General features: G+C 41.2%; 1 protein-coding gene across 2 annotated transcripts; it reads right to left on the reverse strand.

Moving 5' to 3' along the window:
* Positions 1 to 4,535: 4,535 nt before the first annotated feature.
* ASMT (acetylserotonin O-methyltransferase) lies at positions 4,536 to 26,868 on the reverse strand. Of its 2 annotated transcripts, none has more exons than XM_085582293.1 (8): positions 21,540 to 26,868; positions 20,035 to 20,209; positions 18,786 to 18,915; positions 18,034 to 18,102; positions 17,406 to 17,524; positions 16,506 to 16,646; positions 15,209 to 15,331; positions 4,536 to 7,629 (listed from the first exon to the last, which is right to left on the reverse strand). In XM_085582293.1, exons 1-8 carry the CDS (start codon positions 21,609 to 21,611, stop codon positions 7,418 to 7,420), a joined length of 1,041 nt encoding a protein of 346 aa, XP_085438419.1. In that variant the 5' UTR covers positions 21,612 to 26,868; the 3' UTR covers positions 4,536 to 7,417. The 2 variants fall into 2 exon arrangements, with proteins under 2 accessions (XP_085438419.1, XP_077646997.1); XM_077790871.2 differs by lacking the exon at positions 4,536 to 7,629 and adding an exon at positions 7,748 to 14,874.
* Positions 26,869 to 26,905: the final 37 nt, after the last annotated feature.

Consider the following 26,905-nt stretch of genomic DNA (forward strand, 5'->3'; position numbering starts at 1 on the left):
GGCCCCTTGTTTCAATTTTTTGGCAAGCCTTATTTATGGTGTAAAGGTCTTCGGGACTAAGACTACACCCTGAGACCAAACTTTCTCTTGAGCTGCAGCAATTCCATGGGCATAAAGGCTGTTTTACAAGCACATGAAGTGAGAACTCCATAACCTAAATATCTGATTTTATATCTGGCTTCACACAGCAAGGGCCACAATAGGGAATGGCAGGGTTGAAAAGGGTATAAGAGGACAGGATTATAAGCAGGGAAGACACTGAGGTGAATTTGGTGTTGTGTGTCCACGGTGGGAATGAAGTTTTTAGGAGCCCTCAAAGGCACACATGTAATGGGATTCTTTTCCCCCCAGCATACAATATAGGCTGATTTTTGTAGTACTCCTCAATCAAGAGTAAACTAACATTCTCTTGATAAAAACTGTGGAGGGTTCACATTTAGCCACTTAATTCATTCACTTAAAAGGGTAATTAATTCACAGATACCACCACTTCCTTCAGGCTACTTTTTAGCATGAAACTAATATAACTCATACCATTAAATAAGCAAAGTCGTTTCTCTGAACTGTTTTATTTTTAAGGTGGTGGTAGGGGAATAGACAAAGATCTGAGTCAGCCCCACACATCCCTGCTGGCTGTTTGGTCAGCCTCATTTCACTGTTTGTGTTTGTGCCTGGCTGCTGCAGGATGTAGCACCTCGCTTTCCCTGGAAAGTGAGCAAGCATTTAGAATACATTACTCACAGGCTGCAGCTCCTGGCAAAGTCACCTTCATGCCACATAATTTGCAGGTAGGAAACACTGCACAGGGACTGCAGCTTCAGAGGGAAGTCCTCAAAACCACTTGCCCCAATTCCTGCACTATCTTGCAGATAACTACAGGACAAGATTCTACTTGAGATTAAGTGGCTCATTAACTGTGTCCTGTTAGTTGTCAGGATAATAAAAACCATTACAGCCTTATGATTTAATTTTATGCCTATCACAGAACGTGACAGATGACCAACTTTCCTCTTCTGAGGCTACTTTCTCCCTGTGCTCCTCCTACAACCAAGGGAGAAGGATGCTCCCATATATGGCTATGAGTTCAGACTCCTTCTGTACCTGATTCATTCCATCTCCTCTGATTATAATGAGAGCCCAGTGAGATTAGCCCCACAAAGCTAATAGCTTTTGCAAAGACTTCTTAATCATGCTTTGTTGTACATTACTGAGCTCAACAACTCACTGAAGTGAACATTCATTTCAGAAAGGTATCTGTTCTTGAATTGAAGGCACTACAGATAAGATTATCTGATATCTTTGTCTCAGCCAGCCACCCTCATTTTGCTTTCTAGTCCTAGAAAAATAGGGCATGAAAAAATGCTTTGGAGAAATGGTACCTTGGAGTTCCTTGAACATAAGGGACCACTTTCAGAGGCTCAGATTAAATGACTCCACCCCAAACAATGCTGAATATACCACTGCTTCACTGCTTTTATGATCCCTAACATTTAATTTTCTTTTTCCTGGTTGGAGCTTTTTCCTCATAGCCAGAGAATCACAAGAAAGTAAAATGTCATCTTTCAATAAAAGAGAGAGACAGAGAGGCTTCTAGCCCGTGTATCTGTGCAGACATGCTCACAAACAAACAAGTCTTACAGTCTCATAAATGTGGAGGTTTAAAATGTCAATACATTTTAAAAATAAATCTCATGATTTGCAGACCTTCCTAATCTTTGAGCAGTTAAGGTTGACACCTCTGTAAATAGCAGCTTCTGACCAAAACACAAGGCAAATTTTAAAACTTAATGCAGAATGACACGAAAGATAAATAAAGATGACCTTAAACTTCTGTCAAAAAGTTCATAAACAAGATAAGCCGTTCAGGAGAAAGGTATCACATTTGAAATATCTGCTTACACCATAAAACAATCTTTCAGATCCACAAGGCAGATTAGGAAAGAGTAGTAATACATTTCCACTGACTGCCCCAGTGCAATGAAAAGAGAAATAGATCCAGAAGAAACCAACAGATCCAGAAGAAACTCTAAACCTACAGTCTGCACAGCAGGTGAAAGACAAGAATTTAAGTTTGGACTGAGTCCTCAACAAAGTCATCAAGCCATTATCATGACCAAAAGCTTCTTGCAGTCAAGTTCTCTTTGCAGCAAATCATTCCTGTTGACAGCTCATTTCCAGAATCACTCCACCTGGAGCTCTAGGCTCTTCTTCTCTCAACCCAAACATTATCCCTAGCCCAAACCCTGAATGAACTAAATAAATTGCCCTCTTTCAAACTCACACTTCCTATATTATCTTTACTATTCCATCTTTGTGTAGACTGAGTATATAGATTTCGTAAAGGAGCTGGGAAAGCAAACTGCAGCATGTCATGCTCAGCTCCTCATTTCAACTGCCTCATGATAGGTACTTGTCATACACCTGGCATTGCCTTCTTCCTGGTGCTTATACTGCCCTATTCAGCAGATCTTATCTGTCTCCTTCAGTCATCTTTTATGATCTAACTCTCCAAGTTTCAATTTCCTGGTGTGTCAGACCAGAAGGTCCCTGATGTACATCCAGGTGCTCAGAGAATTAGGTTTTAAGACAACAGTACAGGCTTAAAAGTTCATTTACATAAATATAAATAGCTCATCCTGAGAAGGTAGGCACAGGGGATGCCTGCACTTTGAAAGTCATCAATTAAACTGACAAGTCTTTCTTTAGAAAAATTCAAGATTTTTTTTTCTCTTTTATTAGCATTGATTTGTTAATCATTACTATGCACCTAGACTGCATTTTCAGGACTTTTCCTTTAAATAAGGTCATTAAAAGGTATTTAGAAAATAAGAAAGGCATCCTTAGACACAGATCACTGTAGAAGCCTTAACTTTGACATGGTCATCACATACATAGAATAAAAATGTGTTTCCTATTAAATGCTTTCATCTACCATCTGCAATGAAGGATAAGACATGAAAGAATTGAAGAAGCACCTTCTCAGATGCAAAGCACTCATCATTCAGAGGTTTACTTTAGTCGTCAATACCAAATAATGACCTTGAATCCCTACAGAATTATATTTTAAATTGGAGTACTGGGTCTATTTGAGATGGGGTTAATTTTCCTCATAGCAGCCCGTATGGTGCTGTATTTTGATTCTGCGGTTTAAGCAGCATCAATAATACACCCATGTTTTAGCTATTTCTGAGCAGTGTTTGCTCAAGGCTGCCTCTGTTTCCCACTTTGCTCCCCCAGTGAGTAGGCTGGACAGCTGACCCAGATTGACCCATGTGGTATTGCATGTCATACTCAGAAATAAAAACCGAGGGGGTGGATGGTTTAGGGAAGCTACTCATTGCTTGGAAACTGGCTGGGAATTAATCTGCCTCTGGGAGGCAGTGAGTGACTGCCTTTATATTACTAGTTTGTTTTTTTTATTTCTTCTTACTCCAAGTTATCTCTCTTTTTGTCTTCACATTCTCTCCCCTATCCCACTGTGGGAGCTAAGCTGATGTCTAAGGTCAAAACACTGTCATTGGGATGAATTTGAGTCAGGGGAAAACATAGTTCCTTCACAATCTTCCTGTAAGGATGCCTTTTGCCTTCAAAAGAAGACAGAAATTGTCAAAAAGTAAACAAGCTCTGGTTAGCATGTGTTCACATGCACTAATTGAATGCAGGAGCATGACCTCAACTACTGTAGGAAACAGTCTTGCAACTCATGGACTTGTGCACAACATATATCCAAAGACATGAGTTAATAATATGTACTGTATGCTCATCACAGGCTACTGTGGGTACAGGAAGTTGAAGAAAATCTTCTAAAATATTCCAGTTGTATCACATGGACCACTATCTACTGTACATATGCTGATGCTCAGTAGTAGGGGAACTCTGGAATGACCACATCCTTGGAAAAACAAGTTAAATATCATGATTAGACCATGCCAACAACACATAGCAGTGCAGTTCCTCTGGTGACAATGCACCCACATGGTGCTGGTGGGGTTGTTTCTACTGCTGTCTTCACCCTGGGTGGTGCAGTGAATCCAAGCAGATCACATCACTTGCCTTTGAAGCTTCCAGGCATAAGTAGGGGCCATAACCTCCATGGCACACTGCTTTGATGCCTTAAAGTGTGCTGGACACAAGTAGCCCATCTAGGAACACCTGCTGTGCATTTATGGCAGATGACAGTGCCCTGGCTGGAGGTTTTTCTGGCCAAGCAGATGCTGAGAAAGAGCCAGAGGGGCATCTGTGGTTGCAGGGAGGCTGTGAGAGAGGCCAGACCCCACAGAGGGGATGAGGCAGCCATGCCTGGTGAAACAGCCTCTCAGGAGGGCCAACAGAGGTTCAGGGGTGTTAGGAATGGCATGGGAGGGATCCAGGCACTGCAGGGAGGGAGTAAAGGCAGGTCCTGCATGGGGAGACAGAAATGAGGGCCATGAGGCCTGCAAGGACCTGCAAGGGAAAGGGGTCCATGCTGATGGGTGGCACGGGATGCCATCAGGGTCCACCCTCAGCCAGGGCCGGGCAGTGACCCAGCCCTGGATGGGTGATGACCCACGCCAGCACCAGCACTGAGCCATGGATGTCACTCTGAGCCAGCGTGGGACCCCGGAGCCCCCATGTCACATTCCGTCCCCCTCCAGGCTGCACTGGCTGAGAGGCACCAGCCCCATGGTGTAACCCGGCTCTGCTCTTGCAAGGATGTTTCTAATCATAGACTAAGGGGAAGAAATTAAACATAAGGGCCATGTACAAGTGTTGGTTTTCCCTAACAGGGATTTACAGCCCAGCTCTGGAAGTCCTTTGGTGAAGGGCCCTGGGCTCAGCTTGGCAGTAAGGAAGGATGGGCTCACATTGTCATCACCATCACTGCACACAAACAAGGTTTTGCTCCTTCTTCCACGCATGAGCTGTAGGAAAAAAACAGGCAATTGCTGACAGCTGGGTGCAGAGGCTCTTTAGCCCCTTTTTCCTTGACCGCCAGTGCCTAAACTGTTTCATTTAGGTGGCACTTTGTGACCGCAAATGACCGCGCATATGTCCCTTCTGCACGGCCGATGCCTCTCACCGGACAAGCGCAGCAACAGCAACATCTAGTGGCAAGGGGGCTGGTGCCTGCAGCACGGCAGAAACCACCTCCCACTTACGAGAAGGATAAGCCAGGCTCAAACAATCAAGGTTAGAAAGTAGCAAACGAAAAAAAAAAAATCTGCATTAATTTTTATTTCAAAGTTTTAGCATGTTTGCATGCATACCTAACATATAGAATATACAAATATCTCAAAAATAAACTAGTCTTAAGTCGTTCTTTCCTTCACATGACTAACACTAACTACTTCAAACATCAACTGATTTGATGACAATATGTTTATATCCTATTTAGCATGCTTAGATTTTACGCATCAGAAGCATAACAGCAGAATTTCAAGGGAAATTATACATGCAATTATGGTTTTGTTAGGTACTCAGTCGGTGAACAATATGATGCCTTAAGCATCAGAGAAACATTAGATGTACAGCAAAGCATTCAGTTCTCCTGCAAGGACAGGATTTGACCTTGTCTTTCCTATGCAAGTTTCAAAACAATTCAATTTTTTTTTCCTCTTTTTCCCTTCTGGCACAAATCCTTGGTTTTGTATGCCAAATAACCATTGTTCAAGATAGAAGATTTTTTAGTTAAAACATGCACTTAATCTACATCTCCTCATTGCTATTGTACCGAGTCTGGCTGGGATGGAATTAAATTTCCTCACAGCAACCCATATAGTTCTCTGTTCTAGATCTGTTATCAAACCAGTGTTGATAACACAGGTATATTTTAGCTGTTGCTGAACAGTACTTTCACAGCATCAGAACATTCTTTGTTTCTCACCCTGACCCCACATTGAGTAACCTTGGAGTGGGTAAGGGGCTGGGAGAGGTCATAGCAGGTACACAGCTGACCCAAACTGAACAGAGGAATATCCCATATCATGAAACTTCATGTTCAATGGTAAAAACTATGGGTAGTTTTTCCAAGGCAGCTGCTGCTGAGGGAGTTGTTTGGCATCAGTTTGCTGGTGGGAAGCGGTGAGTGATTGCCTTTGCCCCCCCTTGGAATATTTTGGTTTAGTTTTTTCCCTTACCTCTTTCTTTCACTTGTTGAACTGTCTTTATAATGACCCATAAGGTCTTTCTTGCCTTTCCTCACTCAGTTGTCTCTCTCACACTGCTGGAGGCAGGGAGTGAGTATGCAGTGGGTCTGTTGTGTGATTGCTGGTCAGTGTAACCCACCACAAACAAGCTTCCTTTGCCTAATATCCTGTTCCAAATATGCACATTGCACTGTGTCCAGAGCTACCAAGTGTGATATTTCCCATACTGCTGGATATTGCAGTACAGTTCCAAATTTTCACAAGTTAAACGATATACTAAAGGAAATGCAGCATCGTTTTTCATACCCAGAACATTTGTTGTGTCTTGGCTTCATCATGAACTCATCCCTGGACACTGCCTTGCACTTAAATTGATCACGTACAACCAAAATTTCCACACCCCCAAATTATCACAACAAAACTCAAGTCTGGACTTGTGCTCCCCCAAGTCCATTCCTCATCCATTATGCTTTTTCCATTAAGTATATTTTTCATAGATGAGAAGAACCACAGCAAGAGGGCACCTTTCCCCTCTATTCAGTTTCTGGTTAGAGAAAAACTGTCTTCTGCAGCAAAGTTCCTCCTGAAATCTGGTATATGTATGCAATGCATATACAGAAATTCAGTGCTTAAACCCTAAGGAGGATATACAATGAGTATGTCTATTCCTCTAATAGCAAATCATATTACTAACCCTGTGCAGACCTTGTGTTAATGCTGTTCTACACCCTGCACCAATGTGTGTCACGAACTGTAGGAAGGAGACAATTCATTTGCTAGGTTATTTTAATTTTTTATTTCCTATATCAGCTATCCTTCATTCCTGTGCTTTGGGACTGAATTGCAGGTTCAAAAGAGGCTCATCACAAGGAGATAAGACTTTTCTCTGTGCTATATCAGTCCACAGGGAATGTGAAGAAATTGGGAACTCACTACAGTGAACACTTTTATTTTACAGGAAGCAAACAGTACAATTTGAAAAATATCTTTGTCAAGTACTGTGTTAATGTTGGAAAAAATAGGGGTAAAATGTGAAGCAGAGACTGTGAACAGATAAGGAAGTATAATCTCTCCTTGGAAGGCTTCTCTTCAGAGGTAATTTCTTATGGAGGACATGTTAATTTATTTTTCCCACTCATAGACAAACAATCTGTATGTGTTCAACAGTTGGTGTTCCTACTGACAATGTGTCAGCTTACAAAAGGGATGATTGCCCTAAAGAAAAACTAAGTGGATGGCATATTTCATCTTCCCACTTATGCATGCAAGATGGCAGAAGAAAGAAGAGAGAATTATTTCCTTCCTAAAACGGCATCATAGAGTTTTCCAGTTCTCTTTACTTGAATCACTCCAAAGCCAGCTGCCTCCAGGAGCTTGCTGTACTCTGCTGCTGTTCTCTCTTTCCCTTCTGTCTGGACCAACATATTCATTGAATACAGTTGGGTTTCTACAGGTCCACTTTTGTCTTCATTCAGAAGGGATTCAACCAGCAGCACCCCACCACCTGATGGAGAGAAGAAAAAGCAAGCACACCCTGACATTAAGTCACATTTCAGCATAACAGAAAATAGTGAAAGAGCCAAAGCATGTCTTTGCTTGGCCATGTAGGTACTGATGTCCCAGGGAGGAAGGGGGTGCTATCACTGGGATAGAAATTTCCCATTCTTCCCAGCTGAAGTTGACAGGACCTTACTGATTTTGCTCAGAAGATGACTCTGTAGGCAGTGCTTTCAAAGCTCCTAGGGTTCAGTTGAATGTTTCATGGGAGTTTTTCTATCATGTATACACTTGTCTAACAGCACAGTGTTCTGGCACATATCTGATATTCCTTCTGAGAGCAATTATTTTTAAAATAAAATACCAGAAAAGATTAAAGAGTTAACTCTTCTCTGAAAAAATATCTCACACAATTTTCTCATAAAAAGGCACAAACATTGCTAGACATTAGATAACCACTCTGTTCGATTTCATAATCTTGTACAAAAATAAACTAAAAAAGATGGCAGCTGAACCTGAAGCACAAAGATAATGCAGGTATCTCCCCTTGGAGATGGCTGAACATCATCAGAGACACGTATGGAGCCCTCACAGCCAGACATGCAGACACAGAGCTCACGAGAGCAAAGAGACAAGGGCTGATCAAAGTGAACTGTGTCACCTCCAGCCTAATGGTAACACTCTTAGTGGCCCCTGGAATCAAAACATTGGGAATCACAACTTTGGTATTTAAAAAGGAATCACTGCAGACTAACCTTATTTGGCTTCCTCTTTCCACATGTAGAAAGATGGGAAATTAAAAACGGAGCCACTAAACCAGGCACTGGGAAAGCAGGGCTGAAGCCCACAAGGGAGCCGTATGACTCTTATGAATCCTGGCAGTTCTCAGCAGCACTGGGACAGCAGTGTGAGAGGCTTCTGAGAGTCTCTCAACCTAATGGCAGTGAGTGAAGGGCAGAAGGGAAAGTCTGGCACCAGAAAAATGTATCGAGCAGGCATGAGAAAAAGCCACAGCTGCCATGTACACAAGGGGATAAACCACCACTCACACGAATGAGATGGTAGAAAAAACATTGAGCTTCCTAAAGCTCTCATCACTCTCACATTCCTCTTTTTAATCCAAACAAGACAGTAAAATGCTCCCTTTACAGCTTACAAGATTCTGACATATGTCCTGTTTTCCAATGTCATACTTATATTATAGGAGTTATATTTTTTTTCTTTTCATAGTTTGTGAAAGACGGTTTAGAGGCTTGTTAAGGAAGATCTATTGTCAGTCACATCCCAGGTCACAACCCTGCCTGAATGAGAAACGGTATAATGCAGCAAGAACATCTTTACCACATTTACTCCACAGAGTTCTGTCCATTCATGAATTTCAGCATTTCTATTCAGCATTAGTTTCATTGGACACCAGTTGTTATTATATCCTTCTTGTATTGTGGAGCCCAAAGCTACACACAGTGCTCAAAGTGGGACTGCACCTACCCTGAGTATAAGTGGGTCAAGGACTTCTTTCCGCAGCTCAGTTATACTGTGCTTAATACACCCAATGAGGCAGTTGTCCATTTTGGCCAGCACAGCAAACTGGTGATTCCTATTGAGCTTACAATCAATCAAAACTCCCAGATCCCTTCCTGCAGAACTACGCTCAAGCTCCAGGACCCCAGTCTATAAGTACATCCAGGATTACACCATCCCAAGTGCAGAATCTGGAATTTGTCCTTCTAAAATTTCATATGGTTGGTGATTGTGCAGTGGTCTAATCCACCAAGATAACTCTGTAAGTCCTCTTTACCCTCAAGGGATTCAATGCTTCTCCCTAACTCAACATCATAAGCTACCTAGTTTAGCATCATTGGCAAACAACTTGGTAACATCCATCAGGGGGAAGACTCTTTTATCTTCAGTTAGAACATGGCTGAGATTACTTCTCAAAAACATGGCAAGAATGTGAATTTTGAAATCACTATAGATGGTTAATGAGGAAAATTCAAACTGAAATTGAATAGAGGAATTTTATGCAAATGCACATACACACAGGAAAACAGCATCAGCAAACATTAAGGAAATTGAAACTGCTCCCTGTCTGCCTTAATGATATGCAGTCTGGGAGAGAGTCATTATAAAACACTCTGTATTCACAGTCCCTTCCATCTGAAGGGATATAATATACAAATGTTATCAAACTTAACCATCTGCATGGCAAATTAGGAAGGGGAAGAAAATAGGTAAAAAATCTTGTTCTTTGCATGTTAGAGTGGGGGAAAAGGCAATTGAAGTCACCCCTTTGTTTCTCAAACTTCAAAAATTAAACATGGGAAGAAATTCCATAGAAGAAACCTTCCACATTTAAGGCAGTCAGACAACAAGCCCTCATGTATAAACCACTGTTTTTAAACCTTCATGCAGAGACAAGGACTACTCAACCAAGCCCCCAAAGGTGAGTGGGGTCTCAATAAATGTTAAGTCCATCTTGAGGACCAGATCTGTCTTAGTTGTTTGTTGTTGTTTTGTTTTTTTTTCCCTTTAGACTTCTATCAAGCTTGTTCAAGTTCAAATTCAGTTTACATTATGATGCTTTATTATGAACTATTTTATTCTCAGAGAAGAATCTCCCTGAGCATTTCAGTCTTAGACATCTATATAAGATTGAGTTATATTTCTTACCTTGAGGACTAAAAATCCATTGATGTATTGCATAACGATTTGAGAATAGTCAAGGTCTTCTGTCAAATACATCTTTCTGGTCTGAGACACAGATTTCCTGGCTCTCTTAATTTAAATAAGCTTCTTTCTACCAGACACAGAGTACAGCATCTGATCCACATAATCTTATTGCTTCTGAGAAACACACTGGTTACAAAGCATGTTATTTGGCTTTGATCTTCTTCTATCAGGTTCAGCTGTTTCTTCCATCATCAAGTATAAGGCTAAAGAAGCAGTGTGGATTAAGCTTGTATTGTCAATTCACCAGTCTGCAACACACTGGCACCTCAGAAGCACTTGAAAGCTGGTAACAAGGAAAACAGGAATAACTACAGAAGAATACCAAGAACCTGAACTCAGCATGATGTACCAGAGTTCATAAACCAAAGCAGAATTTTACTTTAGACTTGTTCAAAAGCATAGATGTTCCACTGAACTGGTTTTTGGTGTGGGAAGGCTTCACAAAAAGAAACAAGATAGCAAGGGATAGAGTGTAATATGAAGAAAACCTCTAGTAATCTAGCATGCAGCTCAGCCAGACAGGTGTGGGGAACAGCAGCTTGCAAAACATGATCAGTACATTTTCCCTCACATTTCCTCTATTTCACTAGGCTGGTTCCTCCCCTACTCACCTTGATTCCTTCATTTCCCACCTTTGGCCCTTTCTCTAAACACTCCAAGTTTCCCACAAGTCCCACAATAATTACCACAAGCCCACTTTAACTTCCCATGATGTTGTCATTCTGATAAGCCCTTTGATAATTTTGTTTCTGCCCTTCTTCTTAGCTAAAAATATTTGGCTGAATTTCTTCATGGCTTTGTGGGCATCCTCCAGTGGTCCTCCACTAAGGGGACAGGGAGTTCTAATATTTGTCACTGTGCTTCCCATTGCCTATTTGCTAGCTTTTGCACCTAGATGTGTTTGATTACTGCTTTTGTCTCTTGCATTTGTCTGTGAGGCTGAAGAGCCCTTAACAATCTGTCTCAAAACTCAGGTAGTGTCACATTATGGATATCTTAATATTCTTAACATTCAAAATGTCGTAATATATACAGCTCAGAAACAGTATCTGTTTCCCAGCTTCTAATACTACAGGATATCCTGTGGTATCAAAATACTAGGCCTAAACACACAAAAGTCAGAGCAAATTCCAAACTCTAGAAAAATGTACAACTCCTCATTCTGGACAACATAGCCCTGAATCTGTGAAGCTTGCATTAATAAGACACTATTTTTAATTTTTGCATGCTTTCAATAAGCATTGAGAGGTGAACAGTTTTATCAAGTTATGGCATCCTTAGCATTCCTATCACAGCCTGGAACTGCAGTCTTCCTTTTGTACTATAAATGCTGAAAGAAGAAATCAGCAAGGTGTATCACAGGCACTGCTTCATTTATCACACAGAAGGTTTATGGGTTGAAGAATGTATTCCATTTCAAAAAACCATTACCTGTTTTAAAGGTACAAGACACAGCACTGAACAAAGACTTAATATGTATCCTGCTGACAGCATGAGTATTAAGTCACTCTCAAGTCTCATACTGAGATGTTGAAAAAAACCCAGTAAGTTTTATGTGTTTTAAGTCAGCCCCTGACAGCCTGATTGCACTTATATGTAACATAAAGACTTATTTCCTATTTTAAGGGGTCTGTTTCACCCTGTAACAATGAAATCGTTTTTAGCAAGCCTGGACATGTACACTACACCCTTTCAGAAGCTGCATGGTGAGAGAACACTCAGTTCTGAAATGGCTACCCTATTGGCAGCCTTTCAGAAGACATTGTGCTCAGAGAGTCAGTGTCTTGGACAGGTCATGTCTGCTCTTAGGGCCTGAGAAAGTCATGTGTTATTAAGGTAATCTGTAATACATAAAATATTTGGGAAAGAGCTGCATGTGGACCAAGGGGTGGAAAGCACTGATCCTGAGCAGGAGCGTTTTGTACATCCAAGAGTCAATGCCACCCATGGCAGCTGCCATGCTGCATGTCCAGGGTGGCCTCAGGCCTGTGCTGTGCCACAAATATTCCTCAGCTGCAGGGGGTCTCCGGCAGCTCCCACTTGGCACCACTGCACGCACAGCCTTGCCTATAACAATGCAACAGCAAGTTCTTGTGAGAACAGACTCTTTTTTGTAAGAAAATTATAACCCAAATGACCCAAAATGAGGCATTTCCTTCAGTGTCTGTGCTATGTACAGTGTCTGTACTATGTACTGTGGGAAAATCCAACACATCTCCATCCAATACTGAATGGAGCACAGTCCCTGGCATCTGAAGCAACATCAAGATTTACTTGCTATCTGCCTCTTCTTTCTCATTAAAACAGTTGTTTTATCAAGCCATTTGTTGCAGACCTTCCTTACTGAGTTCCAGAAAGCATCCCTGCCTTCAGTGTAGAGCATTCTCCATAACCCTGAGAGAGCTTCATTCAGAATGTTGTATTCATTCAAAATGTTGCTTCATGCAACGTGCTGCCCTACTCTAAGCTTGTCTGCAATAAGGCTTTTTTGAAGGGCTAAAACATTAGAAGGGAGAACTGCGGAGAATTCTGGGGGAAAAACCCACACATTTATAGAAGTAAACACAGCTCAGGACAGCCTGTGGACTGAGGTCCCTGGTGCCTCAAGGGTTCTCTAGAGCAGGTCAGTGAAAGAAGGGAGAGCTAAACCTTGGAGCCAGCAGGGAACCTGGAGTGTGGGTCCTATTGTCTCACAGTGGTTCTACAGCCATAGACAATTTCCCACCCTTCGGTCCTCCATTTGAGGTCTCCGTTGGCAAGATGTTTCTAGGCAGCATTCAGGCCCCAGCCTGTGCCTGATCCTACTACAGTGGGGCTGTTGTCTTTCTAAGCAGGGTTTCCTTACTTTGCACCTCTCCTTCTTTTTTCTTGCTTAGTTACTGGGTTTTTTGTTATATTTAAAGCAGCATTTTCCTACTGCTCAAGGCTGTGCTTCTTCAATGACCCATGACTATCATCAAGTTCTGAAAAGCAGCAGCCACCATCTTCCAGTTAGCACATTAAGATGGCAAATTTCCTGGCTGTTCCTGCCCTCTGCTGTTTCCTGTAACCCCCAGGCCATCAGGCCAAGGCCCTGCTGGAAGTTTCTGTCCTCCCAGACAGAGCAGCCTGGGGAGCAGCTGACTTCACTCAGCCCAGCCAAGCACAGCCAGTCTCAGCTCACCCGCTGTGTTTCCTGCCCTGGGCATTCTTCTGCTCCGGGCTGATTCCCTCCAGATATGGCCAGCTATATTCATTACTCCTAAGCTGCACTGGAGCTAGAAAATGTATCTCAGTCTATATGGTGAAAAACTCTGTGGAAGGGGGAAAGAACTATTGGCAGAGCCACCTGCTTCAAACAGAAAACCTCCCACTGCAGCACCATGAAAGGGAAGAGCTTTCATTACCCAAAAAATGAGTAACTTGGAAACCTACTTTCTCCCTGTCCTTCTCCTACAGTCACATGAGTGGGAGGCTGCTGTAGATGGGTACTGAGTAAACTATATCAAGCTCCTCTAGTATCCAGCTTAATGGGAAAATGCAATTACTGTTCCAGAAAAAAATGCAGAGTAACTTCTTAGTGCCTTCTCCAAATGTTTCTCACTTCAGTAATGTATTATTCTGCTTCTAAGAACTGCACAGGTAATGGCAGACTGTGTTTGATCAAATGATTTAAAGAAATGGCAGGAGGCATGCAGTAAGAGCAATCCAAGTACATAACATAATTACTTGGCTGTATCATCTTCCTACCTGTCTTGTAATAAAAATCCCTGGGCTTCAACTAGTTACTAAGGTACAACACTTTTTCATAATTCAAATCAAAGTCTAGAGGAAATAAAAAATTAATATATTTTTCGTTCAAAACTCCTCAAGGCTCAGACAGGGTTTCTTCTGGAACTCTGTAAAGACCACAAGGAAACATAATTTGGTCTGATTTTATTATATCAATACTTCAGGAATAAAAATGCAGGCACCAAGGCTCAGTACAGGGATTAGTTTTATTTTGCAGGAACGCAAATACAAATTCAGCTCTGCTTTTGTCAGATACAGTGTTAATAATCAGAAAGACTGATACAAGCTGAAGCAGGAACACTACACATTTGTTTTGTGGATTGTTTCTTGTGGAAGGTCTTTCCTTCCCAGATCCAAAGGCAAGCCAAGCCAGGTTTCCAGATTTGTAGATCTGTTATTAGTGAGTCTTTTGACAATGTATCAGCTTACAAAAAAGTTGGCAGCCTTAGCTAAAAGCTAAGTTGATCATTGCCCACTAAGAAGAGAATAGCATATTTCTCAACCTTTTCTGTTTTGTTACATACAAAAAACACATACTACTATTTCCTTCCTAAAACAGCATCATAGAGTTTTCCAGTTCTCTTTACTTGAATCACTCCAAAGCCAGCTGCCTCCAGGAGCTTGCTGTACTCTGCTGCTGTTCTCTCTTTCCCTTCTGTCTGGACCAACATGTTAATTGAATACAGTTGGGTTTCTACAGGTCCACTTTTGTCTTCATTCAGAAGGGATTCAACCAGCAGCACTCCACCACCTGATGGAGAGAAGAAAAAGCAAGCACACTCTGACATTAAGTCACATTTCAGCATCACAGAAGACAGTGAAAGAGCCAAAGCATTACAGCATGTCTTTGCTCAGCTATGTTGGTACTGACATTCCAGAGCTGAAGAGGGTGCTATGGCTGGGATGGAAATTTCCCATTTTCCCCAGCTGAAATTTACAGGATCTTACTGATTTTGCTTTGCAGGCAGTGCTTTTGAAACTCTGAGACTTCATAGTGATGCTTAATGGGATTTCTTGCTATGATGTATATATACCTATCTAAACAATAGTGAAAGTCTCTCTGCTCTTCAAGAGTTCACACCTACCAGGTTTGCAAGCTTTGTAGACTTTTGCCAGCAGTTGTTTGCATTTGTCATCATCCCAATCATGCAGTATCTTGGATAAAATATACAGTTCAGCTTCGGGTATTGAATCATTAAAGAAGTCTCCTATAAAGCAAGAATACATGCATTATGTATCCCCACAACATGGAGAACTGAGTTATGCAAATATTTTCAGTTCTGTTTAATTCCTGGCTTGCAATGTCCTTCAGACATTATCAGACAGCAATGGAGATACCAGGTGAAAGTCCTCTGTTACACTCCATAGGGATCTTTGCTCTTGATCATTCTCAAGAAGACCTGAAACATTTAAAGGCAAAAACTCAACCTGAAACAGACTGATACACAGGAAAGTGTTTGAGTTTTGTTTTTTCTCCAATGACAGAAATTCAAATTCATACTGCACTAAGGAGATAGGTTCACATGGTTTCTGTCTCAAGTAAGAAGGAGAGAATATTGTCTTCTCTAAGAAAGTTTTCAAAGATCTTCAGTAATCACACAATTACTTCATAAATCCATAGGTAAAAATACACATCTTTCACCTCTTAGCACTAGTTTTATTATTCCTTTTGTTTAGCACCTGGTGTATTGCATTCAGATTTTTTTCTAGCATTTTACTTTGTCATTTCTTCTCCCATTTTGTTGCATCTTTGGTTTTATACGCTCCCTTCTCTCTTCAAGGCTTCTTTTCTGTCTCTCAGCTTTGAGCAATTTTAAGCACTTCCAGCACTTTGGAGACTTTTGTAATCATTAAAAATGAGATCTCCCTATACTAATTTTCCTCATAGATAGTACAAAGACTATGTAGGATCAGTGGCCTGGTCAAGAGGAATAGGAGCTAGCTCACCCACTTCCATGTTCTAAAATATCTTAGGACTTGAAGATCAATCAGTTGTGACCAGAGAAGAAAAAACCCTAGTTCCTGGCATCCCTCACATCTGCCAGGGGAGAAAAGGGGAGTGTTAGGAAAATTTATAACAAAGCATGGCAGATTTCAAAATTGCATGATGCTTTTTTTTTTTTTTTTACTAATGTACCTTGCTCTTAAGAAATGAAATAGTTCTCTTCAGGAATTAATGTTGCTGAATAACTGAGTTGTGTCTCTGACAGCTGCTGGTGCACAGCTGGGACAGCTGCAGAGCTGGGCTGGGGAGGCTGCTGCCCAAGGCACTGCTCCCATAAGGGGCAGCTAGAGACCTGAGTCTCCAGTACGACACCTCTGAGCAGAGCCAGGGCTCTGGAGCAACAGCTGGCACAACACCACACCACTGTCCACACCTACCTTCATGGAAAGTGATCTGATGCTCCTCGGGGGAAACAAACTGTTCTTTGGCCATCTGCACAACTTTGGGCAGGTCATAGATTGTGACGGTAGAATTTGGATACAAAGAAACACACTCTTGGGCCAAAGCTCCTCCACCTCCTTTGGGGACAGTAAAAGAAGGTCAGTACTGACACAAACCCAACCTGTTCAGTGACACCCCCATGCAAGTACACAGGCAATGGTGCGTTCAACCTCATGGAAGCTGGCAATGTACATTTGCAGCCCATGTTTTGCTGGGAGGAAAGAGGGGCAGGAGAAGTCACTGTCTCCATGTGTTCTGCAGGAAGGTGCAGGGCCTGCAGCACCAGGCATGTGGGGTCAGCCCCAGCTCTCACCACTCTTACACTCCCTCCTAGCCAGACCAGTGGCAGGTGCTGGAAGGTGAAAAATGAAAAACAGAGTTACTAAACCAGGCTCTGGGGAAGAAGCAAGGGAGGCCAGGAGGGAGCCTGCCTTGTCCCATGAATCCTGGCAGCATTCAGCTGTGCTGGGACAGCAGGGTGCTGCAGGATAAGAGGCTGTAGGCAGTACCTCAACAACAGTGACTGAAGGAGAAGAAGAGTCTAGCACTGGAAGAATGTATCAAACAAGGCACAAAAAATGCTAAGGCTGCCACATCCACAAGGGGATGAGTGACTACTCACATAAATCAGACTATAGAGAAAAACATTCAGCTTCCTAATGCTCTCATCACTCTCACATTTCTGTTTTTAACTGAACCAAAACATTAAAATTCTCCTTATATTGCTATGTCCTGCTTTCCATAGTTTAGCCCATCATATAACATAGGAGTTGCTTTCCTCTGCAGAGCTTATAAAAGACAGTTCAGAGGCTTGTTAAAGAAGATCTGACACTCACCTCCCAGGTCATAGATCTGCATGAAAGGGGAAAGGTCAAATGCAGCAAGAACATCTCTGCCACATATACTCCATACTGAGTTCTGGCCAGCCATGAATCTTAGCATTTCTTCATCTGATCTAGCAATGCAAAAAGAGACAGCACAGAGAGAGGGTTCCTTACCACATTCTCAGAGATTCCTATAATATAAGTGCTGCTGCATATTTTGCTTAAACAAAAATCTCTGGTTTTATTGACGCAGAATATGTCCTCTTTGCATATAAACCTACTTTGAATATTATTGTGTCAGGAGTGTACAACTATGAATTAATGCATTTAAATAGAGAATTAAGACTAGTGAAATCCAACAGTGTTTCATGCTGCTCATTCTCAGAATTTCCAAGGGATTTTTTTTTCCTTCAACTACCATCGCCTCTGTCAGAGATCTGTGATGTTTTTCAGATTAGGAAATTATATTCAAAATATCAGACAGTTTCCCAGTAATTGATATTGTTGAGAAGTAAAAACACTGCATGACGTGATGAGAGGAATTCTCACATCATCATACTTAATTGTCCTGAGTAATAATTAAAAACATTAGTTTTATCCACAACAAGAATAAAATTTCTATAAATATTCTAATGATTACCTGTACATTGCTCCAAAAGGGTCTTTAGATGAAACACCAAAAGCTCTTTCATATTGGTTTCTTCCTTCTCTAAAATAGCAATTGAAAAAGCCTATGAGAGTGCTGAGATATTTCTCAACCTCTCACAAGAATGACTGGTTATTTCCAAGGTCAGAGTGGGATGGTACTTTGAGCAATGTGATCTAGTGAGGGGCATCCACAGTAGGAAGGTTGGAACTAGATGATCTTTAGAGCCTCTTCCAACCCAAATATTCCAGGATTCTGTCATTTATGCGAGCACACCTGAGGTTAAGGTACAAGAGTGATGCAATCATCGCCATGATCTACACCACGTTTGGTCATCCGTTGCATGGACTGGAACAAGTCAGACTCAGACCCATACTAAACTGCCCCAATGAACCTTTGCAACAGAAGGACCCTTACCCACCACTACTCATTATTTATTTTGTTTATGCCATGTCCAATAAGATCCACTGTAATGATAAAGTGCTTTACTGAAGGTGACACAAAGAAATCTGATTTCTAGATCATCTCTACAATTACAGGGAAAAGGAAAACAAGAACATACACAAATGTGAAACAAGGAGGGGGAAAAGCACACACATGGCCATGTTAACAGCTGAATTATCTGTTGCTTTTAATTTCTAAGAACCAGCCAGCATCTTTATTGAGCTCTTCCCCAGAAACACGCCACTCAGAGCAGCAACACAGATGCTGCAAAGCACCAGACAGCACACAGCACTCCTCCTTACCTCACAGCATCAGCCAGGTACTGCCAGCACAAGTAGACTGTGTTGGAATAATACATCATAATATGATACTGAGACTTTGGACTTGATTTTGTAAGGTAGATGTTGGAAATTTCTGTGTTTCTGTAAAGGGCTAAAGGGTAAAATAAATATATTTACTAACATACATGATATATCACCTTGCCAAGTCTGTTGTACAGCTTAGTGTTTATCACCAGAAGATGTCTATACAGCCAAAGACACAGGCACATTATTTCTACAACCAAATCCTTCCACTGCAATGAGCAGTGGGTGAGGGCTGCTGAAATCTGTGTTGACCTATTCCATCATAGGCTTCTGCTCTCAGAGGAAGCTTTCAGTGTGCTTTATTTAAGTGAGAAGTCTTTGCAGACAAGTCTTTTTTCAGATCAACAAGGTCAGCAGGTGGGAGAAAAATCCCCAAAACAGCAGGCCAGCCACACCTACCCTCCCTCAGTTCACTAGGGCAGGACCTTCTGCAGAGAGAAGAACACCTCACTCCCTCCAGTGCATCTGCAGTGGCATCACTAACCCACAGGACTTGCATAAGATAGATAGATAGATAGATAGATAGATAGATAGATAGATAGATAGATAGATAGATCCTGCTCTCCCCAAACTCATCGGGCAACAACTATAATCCCTAAAACAGAGCATGCTAACACAAGGCAGAGCAGGGGACACAACTTGTGAGACTCTAGCTAGTCCTGACCAGCTGTCTGATGGCCAGAGATCATTCTGTCCAAGTGGATTCCATGTTTCTGACACAAGGAAAAACTTATATTACCTCTCAGTTCTGATCAAAAACCTAACAAAATAGTTCACATAATGGTAAAAATGCTAAGAAAAACAAAACCTGTTTTAAATCATGCTGTTACCGTGCACCCTGGCATTTTGTTTTAAGTTTAAAATCCTGCCCATACCCCAGAGATTTCTGGAGACAAGTTCAACAGAGCTCCTAAATATCTTCTCCAAAGTCACATGGCTCTTGTACAAAGACATTTAGGGATATAGAACCCTGCAGCAGTGTTTCATTTTATACTTGTGATCATGCTGACATTTGCTTCTTCTCTTTCAGCTGAAGAGGGAATCCTAAGAGTGATTCTCTCCTTCTTCCAACTACATTAACTGACTTAACTTTTGGTATCACCGTTGCCCACACATCTTACCTCACTTTCAAAGCCATTAGAGGTTTAAATCTTTCAACTTATTCCCATTCCTCTGCCTTTATTACCTCCTTCTTGTGTCATCTCTACTGCCAAGAGCTTCAATCCCACACAGGCATCCAGCAGTCTTTTCATCCCCATGGTGCTGGCACTCAGACCTGCAGCAATGGCATCTGAAGGCAGAGGCTTTCCTGACTCTTGAAGAAGATCAAACACCCCCAGCTCACAGGCAGTGAACATAACCTGGGAGTAGGGAAAGATGGGAGTGAGGGATTAGGTAAAAGCATAAAGCCTACTGCATTTCACAAGCTGCTTAATTAGGGAAAATATAAATTTAATAATATTTATTTCAGATAAACTTGTATTTCATATAAACAAGTCTAATTATTAAATTGTAGTTTATCCAATATAAGATACATGTAATGCACTCCTTGGTCTTATTTTCTTCCTTTTCCAGTGAAGCTAGTCAATGCTTTTTGGCTTCCAAAAGTCCACATTTAGAGAACAGATTTTGTGTGTAAATGTCCCTGCCTCTTCCTTAGTTTAGGAACACATTCTCACAATTTCCTGGAAAGAACAAAGGCAAGGCTGGGTGGCAGTGCTTGTTGTCTGTTTATCTTTCTGTTCTTTAACTAAGGATCTAACACATGCTTCAGTGAACCCTGGAGACTCTCACATAGCTTGCAATAGGGGGAATATCACATTCTATGGATCTTGTTTTCAGGGACTGATGTGAATGACTATAGTCATTCCAGGCTATGTGAATGACTATTGTCATCTTCCAGAAGCAGGGAGCTTCCTCTCATCCAGAAGAACTGCTTCATTCAACCAAACAAAATTGTCCAGTCTTTCCATAGAGTTGTGTAACTTATCCATCAACATTCATCAGCCTTCAGGCAGACATAGCTAATCATACATTAAAAAAAAAATAAAGAAAGAACCAACCATATTTCTTTAGATATACACAGTCAACCTTACAAGTATCAGCCTATTACTCTGGTCATATAAACACTCCTGAAACTGTAACAAAGACATAAATTTAATTGACTGCCTGTATGTACAGTGATTTGAGATACGATTCCTGCACAATGAAGCTCCTGAGTAAGACCATGCCTTAACCAAAGTTGAAATTGTTTCTCAAAACCATACAACTAACAGTGTAAATTTGGAAAGCATTGCACACTTCTTTTTCTCACAAAATGATTTTTCATTATCTATTTTTCCTCTCTTGATTATCAGCTTTGCCTTTCAGGAGCTTAAAGTGCAGTAAAGAGCATTCCTCCTGTTACCATGTTGGCCAGAGGTACAGCAAGGGACAATAGGAAAGTTAAGTAGTAAATTAGGAAAAAAATAATCTGCTGCACTGGATATTATAATTTTATGCTCATGTGCTTAGGAAAATAATATCAGCAAACAAAAGTGGAATTACTAGTTTTGGCTTTGTTTTTCCAAACATATTTTTAAGGCACAGTCATTATACCAGTGCTTTCACCTCTTCCAAAGACTTACATTCAGTACCTGAAGAGAAATCCCTGGATATGTCTTTCTGCATACTCTAAGTTATATATCTTACCTTTGAGATTAAAAATCCATTGCTGTATTGCACAATGATTTGAGGATAGTCAAGGTCTTCCGTGGAACCCATCTTCCTTCTGGACTGAGACACAGATTCCCTGGCTCTCTTAATTTAAATAAGCTTCTTTTCACCAGACACAAAGCACACCAGCTGATCCACATAATCTTACTGCTTTTGTGAAAAACACTGGTTACACAAAACGTGTTAGCTGAGTTATTTGGCTTTGATGGGTCTTTGTACTTGGTTCAGCTGTTTCTTCCATCATCAAGTATAAGATTAAAGAAGCAGTGTGGATTAAACTTGTATTGTCAGTCTGCAACACACTGGCACCTCAGAAGCACTTGAAAGCTGGTAACAAGGAAAACAGGAATAACTACAGAAGAATACCAAGAACCTGAACTCAGCATGATGAACCAGAGTTCATAAATCAAAGCAGAATCTTACTTGGGATTTGAAATTTGCTGTGGGCACAGTCCAGGGGACCCTGGGCTGGCAGAAGGTGCAGAAGCTGCAAGTCCCAAGAGAAGCTGTAAGTCTCTGTTGCTGTTTTCTTAATGTGATTAATTTGCTCTGATGATGGTCACTCAGATAAAGCCTACAAGGAATTAAAACTACCTTTGTACTTTTCTGTATTTTGCAGGTTCTCCCATTCACCCTGATACCAGCTTAGAAAGGAATACCTGCAGCACCTCAGCAGGGGTGTCCTACTTGTGCTTTGTCATGTTTTGACAGAGAAGGGTGCTGAGAGATGACAATATATTTTAAATTTTCCAGCTGGCTACCACAGTTTTCCTCCCCTTCTCTGCAAAACTAACCATGGGCAGCAGAAGGCCCTTGGGAAGAAAGAATGAAATGACTGCAAAGTGCAAAATGGGGCATGGATTTCAACTTCACACAGGTTACCTCATAGGTTTTCATCAGAAAATTAAACCCCTGGATTACTTTCCTGAAATCTTGCTGTCCCACTGTTAATTTCTCTGTCTCTGTCTGACATCTTGCCCACCTTGAAACACTCAGGTGAGGAAAGATCCTTTCCATAAGGAAAAGACTCAGATTTTATGTCACACATTTAGTGACCCTTTAGGAAATGAAATGTTAAATGAAACCTTATTTAGGTAGTACACTGAAGGCAAAATGTTACAAACCAGCATTTTTTCAGTGGCAGCTTTCTCCCTGCTTCAGATTTCCACTGTATAATCCTTCTCTGAATCTGCGCTTTCTAACTAAATCATACATAATCACACATCACCAGCCAAAGATAACTACTGTTAGACAAAAAAATTAGAAAGTTGTATTAAAAAAAAAAAAAATCTCTTCTAAAGACCAATTCCACCTGCTTCTGAGAAACTGGTGCAATTTTATGCAAGCTTAAGGATTTCCCACTCCTGGGAACATAACAGCTATTCAGCCCCAGGCCATAAATGCACTTCACTTAAGGCAAAGTTATATGGTACATGAGTCTCCACTAATAAAATGACCACACAGTTGATTAAATACACTTGAAGTTCTTTTTCAATTATGACTAAATCTCTCTGTTGAGGATACCAGTTATAATCATCTAATGGCATTACTACTAGTAGTGAGATATAGGGGAGGAGGCTGGCAGATAACCCACGCCAGATTGAAAAAAGCCACAGGCAGAAACTGTTTCCAAGTAAATTGTTAGTGAGGCTTAGAGTTTAAGCTCCTTTTAAGCTAGAAATGCATTCATGAAGATGAAATTGAAATGGCTTCCTTTCTCTGAAAACCCTATCAAGATTTCTTTCATAGGGCTTAGACCACATGGTGGCTAAAGCCCGTATTTTACCACCATAGTTCTATTTCAGTGATTCTATTTCATTTTTCTTTGCCTAAATGACTCACTAGAGTCAAATGCTACACAAAAAACAATTGTCATTTTTGCATAAAATTTGAAAGTAAGAAATTCTGTATGAATAAAGGAGATTTAGTAAAATGAGTGTGTCTGCCAGTGAGAAATGTCAGACGACACTATCTTCTCACACAAAACGTCCCTTATAAGCAAAAACTACAAATCTCAGGGATGTGACTACAATGAGTTTCAATAATGCCAGTAATAATATGCCTTGCTATCATGACTAAGTCTCTAAGTATACCCAACTTCTAACAGATGCCCTGGAAGGGCCCTAAGGTAATAGTTTGTGGCCTTTTTTTAAACAATTCTAAAAAACAAGATACTCAGTATCATACTTTTTCTTTGAAATAGAATATCAAGTTTTAAATGCTCCTTTTCTTTGTACCTTCTAATTTCTCCCATATTTTACAATAGATGCATTTTCGTATTAACATTATTATTTCCATCACTTTTGACACACACCAATTTTAGTTTTTTCCTGTTTTCATCACATATAATAATAGCAAACACTTGGAGTGGGCAGAAATCCTGTATTTCCAGCTCATTTTCTAAGCAAACCCTCCCTTCTCTTTAGATTCATGTACAGTAAAAACTCTGAGAATATCTTTTAAAGTGCATCTCAGGCAATCCAGAGCTGTTCCTGCTTTAACTTGTGGACTGCAAATAATCTCTCAACAAATAATTCAACTAGTCATTTCTATCAGAGGAAAGTCCCAGCAGACAAGTCATAGTCTTCCTGAGGATATTCAGCTACATCAGCTACAAGTGGTAAATGCAGAAACTTTAGAAAGAGAGAGAGAGAGATGCAAAAGAAAACCAAGATGGATAGCAGCTGGGGCAGGCTCTGATTTCAGAAATTGCTCATGTTCAGTCAAGCATCACAAAGGAAAATCGTGGATATACATCTGCCTTAAAAAGGCCATTTTAGAGGCTTGGTTTTGTTGGAGATGGCAGGAATGCTTTCCTACCCAGGGGAGGTGGTGAATAAATTCCTCATTTTGCCTTGCTTGTGCATGCAGCTCTGGCTTTACCTTTATATTGTGTTTATCTCAATACATGAGTTTTCTCACAATTCTCTACCCCATCCCAGTAGGGGTGTGTGAACAGCTGCATGGAGCCAAGTTGCCAGCTGCCATAAATCACAGCAGCAAGACATGTGCAATGAACAGAAAATATTTTTCCAGCCCTTTCTTTTTACATGGAAGTAGAAAGTAACAGACACCATCAGGCAATTCCTCAGAGCGCTGACAAACACATGTTCAGGATCATATGTAGAAATGCAGGGAAAATCTAATATGAAGGTAATCAATTCTTGTTCAGACACTTTGCTGGCAGTGTCTGGGAGTGACATCGCTTCATATTATCCTACAAATAATCCAGTATCATGGACAGCACACCTGAACATCCCATGCAGAGCAGGTAGAGCTCACCTGGCAGGAGTCACAGTACCATGCAGCTAGATTAGTTATCATTTAGAGAGCAATTCCAATCAGCCTTAGCCCTTAACATATGTTATAGCAAAGCATTAGCTTATGAATTTTTTTTTTTTTGTCAGGCAGCAGGAGATTCAGGAGCACATGAGGGGGTACCAGACCAAATTGATTTTCTGTGCTGCCTCTTAAGAAGAAAGATGGTGGTGCACACTTCAAACAAGACTCAAGAGCCCACTATTAGATTAATATAGGACACTTGATTCATTCTGTGCACCCAATTCTAAAGCATCAACCCAGTTTTGAAGAATCAATGGCAACTGGATTGCTGCTTTATACAAACACTAGAGACAACTGCAAATTTATTGTGAAGCAGCAAAAGATACCTTCTGCCAAATAATATGTTCATTAAACTTGGAAAAGGCCAGATCAACAGAATGCAATGTAAGCTTACTGAAATGGGTGTTGTATCCAGAATAATCATACCTCAGAAGCAGGATACAAGATCAAGGCACAGGCATAATAAACAAAAATATGATCTGTATAGTAATATAAGACATCAGTGGCCAATTTTGCCCACATATTTATAAATTAAGATATTTGCCAAACTCGTTGGTTTAATTGCTGTCTTATATAGAATGTAACATCTCTTAGATTTCTTACCCCTTTGAGACTCCTGCTCTTCTTTGCTTCACAAGGGCTGCAGAAAAACCACTCCGGGTTGCCACTGCCAACAGCTATGATGAGGCAGCAGCACATGCACCAGCTCCTGCCCAGAAAAGCAAACTCAAGAGCTTTGGCCCACAAACTTCAACTCAGACCTTGCTGAAAGCAGTCTGTGATTAGCAGGGTTCGCATCTCCAACAGGAAGAGGTCATTGCTCCCTTGTATCACTAGATGATCAGTACACTTCAAAACCCTATCCATCCTCATGAGCAAATAGGGTTCCCACTTGATCCTATCCTTCTGACAAAGGACATAAAGGAGACATTGTGGTGTCAGATGTGTAACAACTGAGTTGCATTCTTACAACCAAGAAAACTCTCCTCCTGTCTGATCATGTGAGTTAAGAATGATCAAGAGTGACAGAACACTGGCATAAACACTGGGCATTTCTTGGGAGTCAGTACATGAAATAGGGCGCAGAGGTCTCTTTCAATGCTGCCTAGACTTTCCAGCAGGCATGAACACAGGGCTATAGAACAAAGTTGCCCAATCCATGGTTTAATAGGATTTACACCGTATTTATACCATACAAATCATGCTCACTGGGGAAATTTTCCCCTAGTGAAGGAAAAAAACCTACCTACAGTTAGGAGTGAACCTGAGCTTTCCCCAGCAACAAAGCCTGATTTTAAACTAAACTTAAAACTGATAGGTACGTCTGCCTGACACAGGGCAAGAAGCTGAGTTCTTGGCTTTTCAAGAACTACAGATTTTGGAATGACACAGAAGAAACAATCCCCTCCCTTGACCAGATAGTAAGACAGTAAGTGATGTGCCCCAGGACACAGCCTGCCCTCCTGCCTGACAGGCTACACCGAAACCCACCTTCCACTTGTTATCCATCACAATCCACAGGTCCCTTTCTGCAGTGGTGCTCTCCAGTGTCTTGCCCCCCAGTATGTGTGTACATCCAGAGCTGCCCCATTCCAGGTGCAGAATCCAGCACTTGCCCTTCATATGAGTGGGGATTGGCCTGCCCTCTGAATTATCTATGCCTCTCTGCCTTCGAGGGACACAACAGCTCCTCACAATTTAGTGTTGTCAATGTTTTACCTTTTCTGTCCACAGCTAGTTACTACAAAGATTTCAGCAGCATGGTCTAGTAAGAAACAAACCCATATGGATTCTGAAAGTAAAGCAAACTCAGTCAGCCAAGGATCCAACTGAGCTTCAGTACTAATGTGCTTCTTGAGACACTCCAGGAAAGGGATACACTTTGATTTCATGAATCAGTGTGAGGAAAATGGCATCTGAAGGCTGTAGATAAAGAGCACACATCCTGCTGAATTAAGAGCTGACATAGCTGGAACATAATAGGACCATCAAGAAGAGAA

This window comes from Lonchura striata, chromosome 1 (assembly GCF_050655825.1).
Source record: "Lonchura striata isolate lonStrDom1 chromosome 1, ASM5065582v1, whole genome shotgun sequence".
In the NCBI taxonomy this organism is placed as follows: domain Eukaryota; kingdom Metazoa; phylum Chordata; class Aves; order Passeriformes; family Estrildidae; genus Lonchura; species Lonchura striata.

Coding starts and splice junctions, on each gene's coding strand:
- ASMT (XM_085582293.1), bottom strand. CDS start 21,611: ATGGGTTCCACGGAAGACCTTGACTATCCTCAAATCATTGTGCAATAC. Junction 18,916..20,034: donor AGAGATGACACAAGAAGGAG/GTAATAAAGGCA, acceptor TTTACCCTTTAG/CCCTTTACAGAAACACAGAA. Junction 17,525..18,033: donor CCTTTTGGAGCAATGTACAG/GTAATCATTAGA, acceptor TTGCATTGCTAG/ATCAGATGAAGAAATGCTAA.